At 42.8% G+C, this 13,658-nt stretch overlaps 1 protein-coding gene across 1 annotated transcript in view; it reads right to left on the bottom strand.

Annotated features, from left to right (window-relative positions):
• Nucleotides 1–13,658, bottom strand: part of LOC144692536 (uncharacterized) — a 163,714-nt gene that overhangs the window by 65,062 nt on the left and 84,994 nt on the right. Inside the window, exons 7-9 of the mRNA XM_078561509.1 lie at nt 9,038–9,193; nt 6,016–6,201; nt 4,591–4,704 (exon numbers count right to left, since the gene is read on the bottom strand). Of these exons, the coding sequence (XP_078417635.1) occupies nt 4,591–4,704; nt 6,016–6,201; nt 9,038–9,193 (456 nt within the window). The remainder of the gene's footprint in view (nt 1–4,590; nt 4,705–6,015; nt 6,202–9,037; nt 9,194–13,658) is intronic.

Genomic DNA, 13,658 nt, shown 5'->3' with positions numbered 1-13,658 from the left:
TTGCCTCTATGTGGCATTGGCAACCGGCACAAAGGGATTTCCGGCCTTGCAGGAGTTCAAGAGGAGCTTGGGTAGATCGTGGCCAGCCAAAGTGCTGGCATGCAGCAGAGTTAGATTGAGCCGAACAGCTCCCGGGGCACGAGGCCCTGCCTGTGGTTCAAATGACACGTCAGCGTGAACTGCCGCCTGGCAACAGCTGACACAAGCCCTGGAATCCTGTTTCTTTGTGCACCGGATAACAGAGCTGCTCGCAAGCCCCCAGGAACCTTGGGAGAACTTTCTGGGAAGGATGGCGCAATCACAGGATCGTTACCCTCCCACCTCTGCTTTCTGAGCTAGATAAAATAATTTCTTCCTTTCTTTGGAGAGTCTCCGATTAGACGCTGAAACAGAGCGAAAGCTCTCAAAATTTGCACATTTTCTGTTTCTGAGGGTCACAGAGTGGAAACGTTCAATTCTAGAGCAGGTGAAAGGGTGTCAAAATGTATGTTGCCAAAGTTGCAATCTGTATTCCATCTGTACCCTGATAAATTGCCAAAGCCTGGACCAAGATTGCCATTAACTGCAGTCCAGAATGTTCGGCTTACAAAATTCTTTATGCCACAATCTATTCATTCAGCAATTCAATGACTTCCTTTAAAAAAATATATTCTTCCAAAATCTTAATTTAGCTCAACAGTGATTTGACATTGAAAAAAAAAAACAGATTAGAGTGAATGGAACTATTTAATGATAAAAGAACAGTATATAAAGCAGTTGAATGGAAAGGTATTTGGCTTATTACAATTTCCTATCAAGGATGGCCAGGAAAAGGAGACTTGGCACCTTTGGAATACAATTGGAAGGGGCTTGTTCCCCATGAATTTTATACTGGTGTGAATGGGAAAGGGTTTGATTTCTTGGAAATCTGTAAAATCAATGGCAATGGGAAGGGTTTTGTTCTCGCAGAATTCTGTACAGCGAGAATGAAAGCATTTAGTTTACTGCGATTCCTTACAACAGAAATCAATAGTGACAGGTTTGCTCCCTTACATTTATACAGTACTCACTGGTACAGTGCTCTTCAAAAAGTTAGCGCTTTCAGAATATCTCCCATTGAAGTCAATGGAGCTGCTATAGGACACTAGCAGCACATCCAGCAATATCATAGGAGACCCAAAACAGCAGTTCTGATGAAGCAAAAAACAAGTAGCAAAAGGCAATACATGTACATTAACTTCAATATTGTCCCCACCGTACAGAGACATGGAAGCCCTTGGAGCATAAAATACTGCTTCTTTGAAACTTCCATTCCTTTTAACTTTAAAAGCCTCATGTACGAAAGCCTACGCAAATCCAAGAGACACAAATGTTAGCCATTGGATGGCCTTGATCCATTAGTTTAGCTACTATCTCAAATTCAATTAGGTTACTTTACGTCACCTGTTTGTTACTTTTAAATCCATGCCTACACCTCCTTCCAACCTCATTTCAGATGAGCATCAATAGCATCTAGAAAAACGTTCTTAAGTATTTTTCAATTAGCTACATCTGGCTAACTCCCTGACAATCTGCAGATTCATCTCTCACTCCCTTTTAACAGTTTGATGACATTTGCTCTGCATCAAACCTCAAGTGTAGCTCCTGATTTTGTAGAATTTCTGAACTTACTCTAGCTTCCTCACTATTTTGCTTAAAAATACCAGGATGTTAACCTGACCTAGACAGCTTGCAGGCATTTAATCATTTGCAACACATGCATTAGAAACACCTAGTTGTGATTTGAACTGGCCCCAGCAACGCAACAAACCAACACCAAAGGTGGGTTTACTTAACAGGACCAGATAGGCATGAGGAATTTGGAAATATTACACTGGCAAAAGGTAGGTAGGCTGAAACTTCAAATCTTACCACCTTCTGGGAGCAAGGCCACCAACAGAAGGTCACCCCGAGCTGGCCAAATAACATAACAGTGATGCAATGTGCAGCCCTGTTGAGAACTAAGGTGGGGATAATCTTGCATGCAGCAATATGCAGGAACGTTAGTGCCTTATTTTTGGGAGAAACAGGGAGGTAATTAAGGGAAATGTGCTTTCATGTCAATTGCTAGTCCAGAATAGCACTGGCAAGGCCTAGGAGTTCACAGGCCATCTTGCCCTCTCCACAGATAGTTGGCACCCGGCACAGACTAGACAAAGATCAAAACTGGAGTAGAAACAAGAAAATGGACAGGCTTCCTGAATGATTCTTGAAGAATTACTTTGTCCATAATCTTGTTGCGGGAAAAGAGAAACCCCAAGGCCAGGTTTGGGGTGACTTGCATTCAAGGCTGAAGGCAGGAGTTTGAAGAGGCTTCCTGGAAATATCAGCCCTGCTACAAATGAAACCATCAGTACAAGGCTCCTCTTACAATCTAGTACAGCTAAGGGCAAGTGTACTTCTACTACATTCAAGGGCAAAGAAAAGGAGACATACATGTCCATTTTTTTCTTATATATATATGACTGAAGACAGATAAAACTGAGCTGTTACAGCATCACTTGGTTAATCAATTAGCAAAGTATCATGATGTATGACTGGGGTACATCCCTTTTTACTTCTTGGACTTGACAATTCACTCCACTCCTCGTGATGGTGTTAATTGCTGGCTTTCTCCCCCAGAGACACTCGTCATTCACCAGTGCCTCAGTAAAGCGGCCACACTTCACATAGATGCCTTGATACTGAATGTAGACAGACTATTGGGGAGGCAGAATCACTGATAAAACTGATACTTTGCTGTAACTGTTCAGTTTTAATCTCGAAATCCCTCAGTCACATGAATATTAACCAGTAACCACTGGAAAGGGAAACAAAACAAAAAAAAACCAGAACCGGACCCCGTCATCTGCTATGCTGTCTAATAACACAAAAAGGAGCAGAGTGACCACTTGTATTCAGAGAGCATCCTAAGGATATTCTAGGATTTGCAGAACCGTATCTGCACAGTCCAGCAGGATGATTCCAATTGCAAAAACAGGACAACCAAACAAACGCTCTTGAAAAGGTGAAAAAAAAAACACCTAAAAAAAGGTTTCTGGAAAAGTTTGCCCAATTTTTAGTCCCTTTTCAGATGTTGTGTGGATTCTGCCTCCCCTTCCCCCCACCCCCCTCTTATTACTGCAGGAAAGTTTCTGACTCAGCAGTTAGCTCTCCCTCTCCCTGTCCCCATGAAGCACCAGTATATCACACAAACTATAAGGTCGTGAGCACTAAGAGTGCTGTCATTTACAAGTGAGCAGCTTGGAGTTCACAGAACTTTGCCTCCTCTCACCAAGTTCAGTAATGAAGACATTATTTTTGGATTATGGGGCGGTGGGAGGGGGGGCACTGTGAATAGAAAAGAGAGGAAAAAAAACCTAACAAATGCGGTTGTCTTACAGTGTGAAACAGTGCTCTGATTGTGTGCATTTGAAGCAGCCTCTGCAGATTCCTTCACACTCCGCAACGAGGCTGCATTCCCATTGCTATTCTGAGCAGACAGGGCTCCTCTGCTTTGCTGGCCCTCTTCTCGAGCAGCACTGATGGATTAACTGAGCAGAATAGGGCTTGTCAGAAGCAGTCAGCCGCTACGAGGGCTATGAACTGCTTTCATTAAAAATATACCAGAGTGTCACACAACATGGCCAGTTATGAAAGGACAGTGAGGTCTATTGTAAGATGACTGACAAAATCCCTTGTCTGAATAATTTATTATTAGTTACTGTCAGAGAAATGACATGGTTATGAGTGGCAAAATGCGCTCTGAAGAACAGTGCTGTCATGGTGATCATAAAACGGGTTATCGTACACCACGGTCTCATAAATCCACAGGTGATGCCTTTTTGTTTTATTGCAGCTTCAGAACCTTCCACAGGATTGTAGTTCCTCATAAAAACACAGGGCAGGCCACTGAATGAGGAGCTTTTCCGACACCCACATGCCAATTCTGGGATGACCATTATCAACAGGTTACATCCTCATGAATAATGGAAATAGATTTTTCACTCCCAACACGTGCTGCGTGCATCGTCCATTCCATCTCCTGAGGGCACCCAATTCACCATACATTGAGTGTATAAAGTTCCTTAAATGCTGAACCAGGCACAGCTTCCTCACGGTTTGCCACTGCAGGGACTGCTTTATCTTCAAGTGTGTGTGAGAGTGTGTGTACCTACGTGCAAAAGGACATCACAGCCTGATCAGCTCTGGCCTCACGTGGTGCCCATCAAGGTAGTTGCACGATTTACTTTACCGTCCACCGCTTACAGTGGCTGAATCATATTAGCACAAACGTGCTTGCTATTGGTGTTGGATACTGTAACCACAAATCAAACCTTGCAATAAAATCCACTTGACAAACCCATGTTAATCAATCAATCAATCAGTCATCAGCAAGGTAAAAAAGAGTGACCAAAGTGATTTTGCCCACAGGAATATGAACAGCCCCAAGAAACGTGCAACAACTGAGGGGTCTACAAGAGGTTTCAGTGAGTTACTGAGGTAGTCCATGCACAGAGGCAAATGTCTATACTGTGGCTTTAGACCTACTTTTTTTGATATTATACTTTGCATCTTAAAAACTCTACTCACCAGGCGGGCACTTGCATGCAAATCTGTTCACCTCATCCTTACACACTCCGCTGTTTAGGCATGGCTGGCTTTCACACTCATCGATATTCATTTCGCAGTATGTCCCTGCGAAACCTGACATCAGCAAAACATAAAGACTTGTTGAAAACTTTTTTAAAAACACATCTAAAAATGCAATTTTGTGCTCAACAAACATGGCAACGACCAACAATGCTTAACAATAAACTCTAAACTTAATGCAGTAAGGAGAGGGCTTCATGATGTTTTTTTTATTACCATCCATCCTCCACATCATTCCCTACTCACAAGTGTCAGTTGTGGCTCAGTTGGTAGCACTCCCGCTTCTTATTCAGAAGGCTGTGGGTTTCAGTCCCACTTAAGAGTGGGACTTAAAGACTTGAGATTTCATAATGCAAAAGCACTGCGCTATCAGAGCTGCCATCTTCCAGACAAGGGACTGAACCAAAGCCCCATCTGCCCTCAATGGGTTAACATAAAATATCCTACGGTACTCTTTTGAAGAAAAGCAGGCAGATATTTGGCAGTGAGGAACTGTAGGTACAAGCTACATAACACCACTAAGTGGTGCAACTGGCAAGAATTGGAGGCTGATTACCAGCATTGCCCCATTGGGATTGGCATTAGGGGTGTTGTTGCATCACTGTTTCCATAAAATGGCCCTAGAGGTGCTGCAAAAATGGTCCACAAGTTTGCGGATGGCGTGAGAATTTGAGATATAAAAACTGTCAGCAAGCACATCTGGATACCCTTCAAGAACAGGTCAAACTCTGGCATTTTCAATGTTTGTAACACACTATACCACCTGTTGAGAAGGCAACCATCCCAAGTGACCATCAGAGACTGGATTATACTTGGGTGTCCAGTAAGGGACAACCTGATGTCAAATCTCAAAATGTGGCCATTCAGGCTCTTCATGATTTCCACACTGGGTTGGCTGCATAAATGCAACATGATACAGACTGGAATTTATGTTCAATTAGCTAAATAATTTACTTAACATGCCATTCTTTCATTTTATAAAACCCACAGAAATAAACATGTTGGGAGTCGAGTCACTCAGACTAACCTTTGACCTAAAATATTGCATAAGGAACACTACTTATTGCTCTTGCTTTTTGTTCTGACATTTACAAAGTTAAACTAATTCACAAATTAACTTATGCTGCATTTACCATTTGTCCCTTCACTGTTTAGTTTATTTATGCCAGGATATTTCCCTGATGTCACGTCTGGGTCCGTAGTAGACTAATCGCTGGAGTGTGACTACCATAATTAGTCAATGACTCAGTCATCATTGTATCACATGACTACCAGCCTTGAATGCAGTTAGAGCCAATTTTTTTTTAATACAAATTTGTCTGATTTATAGTAGCATTTCTATGCCTCTGCCTTGCTAATTCCCACCTGGCATACAGATGCACTTGAATTCGCCAATCTGGTCCAAGCAGGTGGCATCATTCTGGCATGGCATGGCAAGGCACTCATTGATGTCCATCTCGCAGCGTGGTCCTGTGTAACCCACAGCGCACTCGCAGCGGAAAGAGCCCTTGGTGTTTACACATTTCCCTCCATGTTCACAGGGATTGCCTCCTATAGTAGAAATGTGTGAAAAGATCAGCCTACAGTGACATTTGCTTGGATTCTACCAACTGAGTCCTGTAGAATATCAATAATGCATTACCAGTACACACAATTACATCTTCCTTTTTCTGGGAAACATACTCCCTCTTTTTAAAGTTATTGTCCTCCATCAGCCCTGCCAACAACAACTTGTGCTCATATAGTGCCTTTAACATAGTAAACTCTCTTCTGGTGCTGCTAGGACTACAGAATTGCCAGCCAGATTGGGTGGCAGTTCTCAAGGGCAGGACTTGCAGCCCAAGAGGCTGAAGTCCTACTCTTAAATAATTAAGGCCAATCCCAGCATAATATCGCTGTGGGGCAGATGGATTTCATGCCGGCGAATTGCCGACTAATTTTCAGGGCCGGGCAGGGGTGTTAATTTGTCCCTCCATGCAATCCACCCCATGGAGCCACATAAGGAGATATGGGAAGATGGTGCAAAAGAGAGTTTAAGGTGAGACCTAAAGTAGAAAAGAGGAAACAAGGGCAAGATGTTGGAGGGAGGGAATTCTAGAGCTCAGCACCCCGGCAGGTGAAGGCATGGCCACCAATGGTGGAGTGACTAAAATCTGGGGGGTGGTCAAGAGGCCAAAACCACGGCAGCACAGACATCTCAGAAGGTTGTAGGGCTGGAGGAGATTTCAGAGATATAGAGAGGGGTGAAGCCATGCAGTGATTTGAAAACAAGGATGAGAACTTTGAAATCTAGGCTTTGCCCTTTGCTTAACCGGGAAGCCAATGTCGATTAGCGAGCAAAGGCACAATGGGTGAATGGGGCTTCGTGCAACTTAGGGCACAGGCATCAGAGTTTTGGATGACCTCAAGTTTACAAAGATTGGAACACAAGAGGCCAACCAGTAATGCATTGGAGTAGTCAAGTCTGGTGGTAACAATGGCATGAATGACGATTTCGTCAGCAGATGAGCTGAGGCAGGAGCAGAGTTTGGACAATATTACAAAGGTGGAAATAGGCAGTCTTGGTGATGGTGGGGATGTGTGGTTGAAAGCTCATGTCAATTATGACACCAAGATTGTCAACAGTCTGGTTCAGACAGTAATCAGGGTCCAGGGTTGAGTCAGTGGCTAGCGAACAGTGTGTGCGCCAGGAATCAAAGGTAATGGCTTCACTCTTATCAATATTCAGCCAGAAAATCTTTCTGCTCAACCAGAATCGGATATGCAGTCTAACAATTTAGGCAGTGGAGGAGTTGAGAAAGGCGATGGCAAGATAGAGCTGGGTGCTGTCAGAATACAGATGATGTTCCCGAGGGGCAACGTGCAAATGAAAAATAGGAGAGGCGTAAGGATAGATCCTTGGGGGACATGAGAAGTCACAGTGGGGGTGCAGGAAGAGAAACCATTGGATGTGATTCTCTGGTTACAAGTGGATAAGCGAGAATGGAACCAGATGAGTACAGTGCCACCTAGCTGGACAACAGTGGAGAGGCGTTGGAGAAGGATGGTGAGATCAACTGTATCTGCAGACAGGTCAAGGAGGACAAGGGATAGTTTGCCATTATTTCAATCACATAACTGGATATCCTTTATGACTTTGATGAGCCATTGATGTACTGTGGCAGGGCGGAAACTTGATTGAAGGGGTTTAAACTTGGAATTCCCAGGAAAGATAGGCACGAGTTTGGGAGGCAACAATGTTCAAGGACTTGAAGGGAAAGAGAAGGTCGAGATGGAGCAATAGTTTGCAAGGACAGAGGTCAAGGGTGGATTTTTTTCAGGAGTGGGTGATGATGGCAGATTTGAGTATCCCAGGTTCATGCTCTCCTGCACTACAATTGGCCTTGGACCACAAGTCAGGGAGAGAAAACTCAAGTTGCAGATTCCCTTCACTAATCACCATCCAATGGTCCAGTAGGAAAGCACACGCATGCAGGCCACCAGGTAAGGGCAAAATCAAGCTAGGTCATCCAGTGAACTCCAATAGCCTGAGCTTACTCAAAGAATGGCCATTTGTGTAGGGTAACAAGAGAGGGATATTGCTCTAACTGGGTGTGATTTACTGTGACTCAAATTCAAGATTATAAATTAAATCTTCCTTTGGGGTTGACAATTACATAGTTGGAGCACAATGCTATTGCACAGTTTCATTTATCTACTGCAATAATTCTTTCCCAAATAATATCTGTAGCAGCAACCTTAATGGCATCAAGGCAACTGGGTTTCAACAATTTCAAAAACCTTGCACGGTGTAAAATGTTATGAAGAGCATGTGGGAACCACTGTGATGGCAGGTGACAGCCAAGTGCTCAAAAGGTTCTTCAGAATTGAGTAACAGCCGAACAACAACAAGTAATAGGCAGAGAGACCGAAAGCACTGCTTTTTACTTGTTAGGTCAGAGATTGCTATGTGAAAACTTCTCTCTCTCACTATCCCCATCAACCCTAAAGGGACATGAACGGAGTTTAAGTGGTCTCAACATGGCTCTTGTAGACATGGCAAGGACAAAGGTAGTAGGTGCATGGAAACACCATCACTTCCAAATTCCCTTCCAAGTCACACTTTATCTGAATTTTGATAAATGTTACTGTTTCTTCATTGTTACTGGGTCAAAATCCTGGAACTCCCAAACTAGCAGCACTGCGGGAATACCTTCACCAGAGACTGAAGCAGTTAAAGAAGTTGGTTCACCACCATCTTCTCAGGATGGTCGGGGTGAACAATAAGTGCCAGCTTTGCCACTGATGCCCATACTGTAAAAAAATTTTAAAACTCTCAATTGCTCATTGGCGGAATACAAAAAGCAACATGGCAAGAAGAAGAGCTATCCAATGTCCAGAAACTTACCCAGCGAGCATTCATTGATATCCTCATCACAGACAGTCCCCCTGTATCCAAGGGGACAGCTACAAAAGAAGCTGCTCTTGAGGGGATTGGTTTCACACGTGGCTCCTTCGTGACAGGGGTTACTAACACATGCGTCATCCACCTGACAGAAGATCCCTAAAAATAAAGAACCACTTATTAGATACACACAAAAAACACATTTGCCACTTCCTCAAGGAAGGGGAAGGAGCAAAATTCACAGAATTAAGAATACATTTTATGAACAAACCACCCCCCCGCAGGACCCCATGAAGGAATTTTAAATCAGCCCTAGTGGATTCCAATGGAACAATGTGCAATTGTTTTCTGAATTATCTTTCTGTTTTGATTTTCTCTCTCTACCACTCCACAGGGATAAGAGGGCAAGTTGATAAAAAAAGGTTAAAGGGTGCTATTTCTGACTCTTGCCTTGTGACGGTGACTTTAAAGTGCACTTCAGATGAGATGCTGAGTGAGCCAAGCAGTGCTGCCCACTTGTACCTATAATCCTACAGCCCAATATGAAGGATGTTCAATTTGATAGGATATCAGGAATTACCCTCATCGTGAAGCACAGCCTTCAAAAGACTGGAGAAAAGGGAAGGGTATTTTTTAAAACCCAAGGGTTAGCATGCATCTTAAAAAAAAATGGATCTTGTAGTTCTGGGAGACCTGACTGGACTACCATGCACTTGACAACCTGTATGATAATGTCTCCAGTGCTATTACCCCTCCACATGTATACATGATTAATTGGATTCCCCTCAGGTTTAGTGTTACAAATATGAAATCTGCTAGATTGTTTTGGTTTGGCACACTCTAATTTAGGATAAAATGGAGAAATGAAGGGGGTCATCTGCCTAACAAGCTTGGGTGGCTTGATTGACCCAGGTTGTTTTATTGGGAAGAAGGTGCAAGATACTAAGACTTATAAACAATGACCTGAGCAGCTGTGCTGACTACGGATGGACAGTTAGTCTCCCAGTCCCAGGAAGGTGTTAGGAATGTAAGGATTTGTAGATGGTTATATATTTTTAACTGTTCATTCAATCCCAAGATATAATGGAGTTGGGGGTCTAGAGGATATATAATTAGCATTTCTGCCTGGATAACAAGGCCCATGTGATTCATGTTGCTATGGAGATAGGCTCAGAGGGAAAGGAGCCATAGGAAGGCACTGCAGGTTCAGGTTTTGCTAAGATATCACTGAACCTCACAGAGCTGGGCAGCCTGCAAGAATCAAGGAGGGTGGGGGGGCAAGGAGAGATTGAAGAGATCACGTTCTTGAGGGCTTAAACAAGACTGGAAGATTCACCTAGCTTTGGCTAGAGGGAAGAATCTCCAATTCGTCCCTCACCATGAAAATCAGTTCTAGGATTAGGAGTCACCTCGCTGGGAAGGGAAAAAAATGGAAGCAAGCCCTTGAGAGCTAAGAATCACCTTGGGCTAGTTCCTGGAGAATGAAGTGTCCACCTAAGGTGCAGAGTAATGCATAACCGTGGAGGTGGATTTTCAGTCATTTTAAAATTTAATGGGAAACATTTCTGTAGTTTAGAGTATAAGCTGCCTACTGAAATACTGTTTAGTCAATATTGCTTTTAGTTTGCTTGTTATAGTAGAAGTCTTAAAACTTGGATTCTTGTCATGGTCCTTTCACTGGAAGTTTGATTTTTTAAAAAAAGGTTTAGTCTCTATGAGGATCATAACGTGAGTTAATGTTTTCCTCACAATTACAAGACACAATTATAACAAAGAGCAACTCTGCGAAGAACCCAGTTACATGCAGAGACAAAAACTGCAATTAGCAGAATGCGGGGTATAGTGATACAGGATCGCATTGACCTGAGCAGCTGTGCTGACTACAGATGGACAGTTAGTCTCCAAGTCCCAGGAAGGTGTTAGGAATGTAAGGATTTGTAGATGGTTATATATTTTTAACTGTTCATTCAATCCCAAGATAAAATGGAGTTGGGGGTCTAGAGGATATATAATTAGCATTTCTGCCTGTGAAAATCAACCAATTGGGCTTGCCTGTATGAGTAAAGTAGAAGGTTCCATTTGTATTTTCTGACAAATTTTCTCCAGTTAAACACTAGGAAGTCCAAAACCACTGTCTTCCAGCTCAACCACCAACTCCATTGCCCCACTATTGTTTCCATCCCTCTTCCTGACCACTGGTTATGATAGTCTCAGACTGAAATGAACTGTTTGCAAATTTGTCATCTTTTTTGAGCGTGAACTGAGTTTCTGACCTGACATGCTCTCCATTGCCAAGGCTGCCTACTTCCACCTCTGCAATATGGCCCATCTTCTCCTGTATCTCAGTCCATCTGCTTCTGAAACCCTCATGCATTTTGTTACCACCAGTGTTGACTATTCCAACACTCATCTGGCTAGCCTCTCATCTTGCACCCTTTGTAAACTTGAGCTCAGCCAAAACTCTGCTGTTCTTATCTGATTCCATACCATGTCACACTCACCCATCACTTGCTAATTTCCATTTGCTTCAGGTCCCCCAACAATGCAATTTTTAAAATTCTCATCCCTTTTGGTGTTCAAAACCTTTTATAGCCCAGCCTCCCACATTTCTGTAACCTCCTCCAGCCCACAACAACTTGTATTTATATAGCACCTTCAATGTAGTAAAGCTACCCAAGGCCCTTCAAAGGAACTTTATCAAACAAAATCATCAAACCATATAAGGAGTTATTAGAATGAGCAAAAGCTTAGTTAAAGAGGTAGGTTTTAAGGAGTGTATTAAAGGAGGAAAGAGAAGTAGAAACAAGGAGAGATTTAGGGAGGGAATTCCAGAACTCAGGGCCAAGGCAGCTGAAGGCACGGTCACCAATGGTGGGGCAATTATAATGGGAGATGATCAAGATGATGGAATTAAAGGTATGCCGATATCTCAGAGTTGTTGTAGAGCTGGAGGTGTTAACGGAGGTTGAGGGGGATCAGGCCATGCAAGGATTTAAAAACAAGGATAAGAATTTTAAATCAAAGTGTTGCGTAACTAGGTGCTGATATAGGTCCATGAGCAAAAGGGTGATGGGTGATTGGGACTTTGTACAAGTTAGGATACAGGAAGCAAAGCTTTGGACATCCTTAAGCTTATGGAAGCTAGAAGAAAGGAGGCCAGCCACAAGTACATCGAAAAAGTCAAGTCTTGGGATGACAAAGTTGTGTGATGTAAAAAAAAAGCAGAGACAGAGCAGGTATATGGCCGGAAGCTTGTGTCAGGCTCATATATGACACCAAGACTGCGAAAAGTCTTTTCAGCCTAAGACAGTTGCTAGGGAGAGGAACGGAGTCAGAACAGAGTTTGCGGCAGGAGCCAAAGACAATGGCTTTACTTAGTATTTAACTGAAGGAAATCTCTGCTCATCCAGTACTGGATGCCGGCCAATGAGGAACGTTGCCTTCCTCCAATTCCGGCCTCTTGTGCATCTCAGACTTCCTTCAACCCACCATTGGCAATCATCTCCGCCTCAAGATCTGGAATTCCCTCCCTAAACTTCTCCCGTTTACTCCACCTTTAAACTATTCCTTAAAACTTATCCTCTTTGGCTCGGTGTCTATTATTTTGCCTGATTATGCTTCCATGAAGCGTCTTGGGACAGTTTTCTACATTAAAGATGCTAAATAAATCTAAGATGTCATTGTTGTCTTTAGGATCTTTACCACATGTCAGTAGGAACATAGGAACAGGAGGAGGCCATTTAGCCCCTCAAGCCTCATCTGCCATTCAAATTAGATCATGGCTGATCTGTGACCTAACTCCACATACCCACCTTTGCCCTACATCCCTTAACTTTAGTTAACAAAAAAAAACAATCCGAATAAAATTAACAACTGATCTAGCATCAATTGCTATTTGCAGAAGAGATTTCCAAAACTTCTACCAACCTTTGTGTGTAGAAGTGACTCCTAGCTTAACTTCTGAAAGGCCCGGCTCCAATTTTTAGACTATGCCCCTGGCTATCTAACTACCCTATCGTTCCCTTTAATATCTTGTAAACTTTGATCAAATCACTCCTTAACCTTAAAAATTCCAGGGAATACAACACATGTTTGTGTATTCTCCCCATAATTTAACCCTGGGGGCCCAGGCATCATTCTGGTAAATCTACTTTGCTCTCCCTCCAAAACAATATATCCTTCCAAAGGTGTAATGTCTGGAATTGCTTGCAGTACTCTAGATGTGGGTTTTGTATAACTGAAGGATGATTTCCAACACCTTGTATTCTAATCCTCGAGATATAAAAGCCAGCATTCCATTAACCTTTGATCATTTTCTGTACCAGTCCATGCCATTTTAAATAATTTATGTATATGGATCCCAAGTTTATTTTGATACACCTTTTCGATCCACAAGCACTCACTCAGCTTCCCGCTCACAGTAATGGCCTCCTCTTCAAACAAATCACTTAGATATGATTGCATGGTAACTGCCATTAAACGGGCAGTTTCTGCTAACTGTTGACTAACTTACAGTTTTTTTTTCCCGCTTTAAAAGTTCCAAGTTAAATTCTAAATGTTAAACTAAATTTCAGTTTAAAACCTAGTCACCCACTTCTTAGCACTGAATTCCACGACCACTGAA

Source organism: Cetorhinus maximus, chromosome 17 (genome assembly GCF_964194155.1).
Source record: "Cetorhinus maximus chromosome 17, sCetMax3.hap1.1, whole genome shotgun sequence".
Taxonomy (NCBI): domain Eukaryota; kingdom Metazoa; phylum Chordata; class Chondrichthyes; order Lamniformes; family Cetorhinidae; genus Cetorhinus; species Cetorhinus maximus.
The sequence above is the reverse complement of the archived record's forward strand: the minus strand, read 5'-3'. Positions and strand labels throughout refer to the sequence as shown.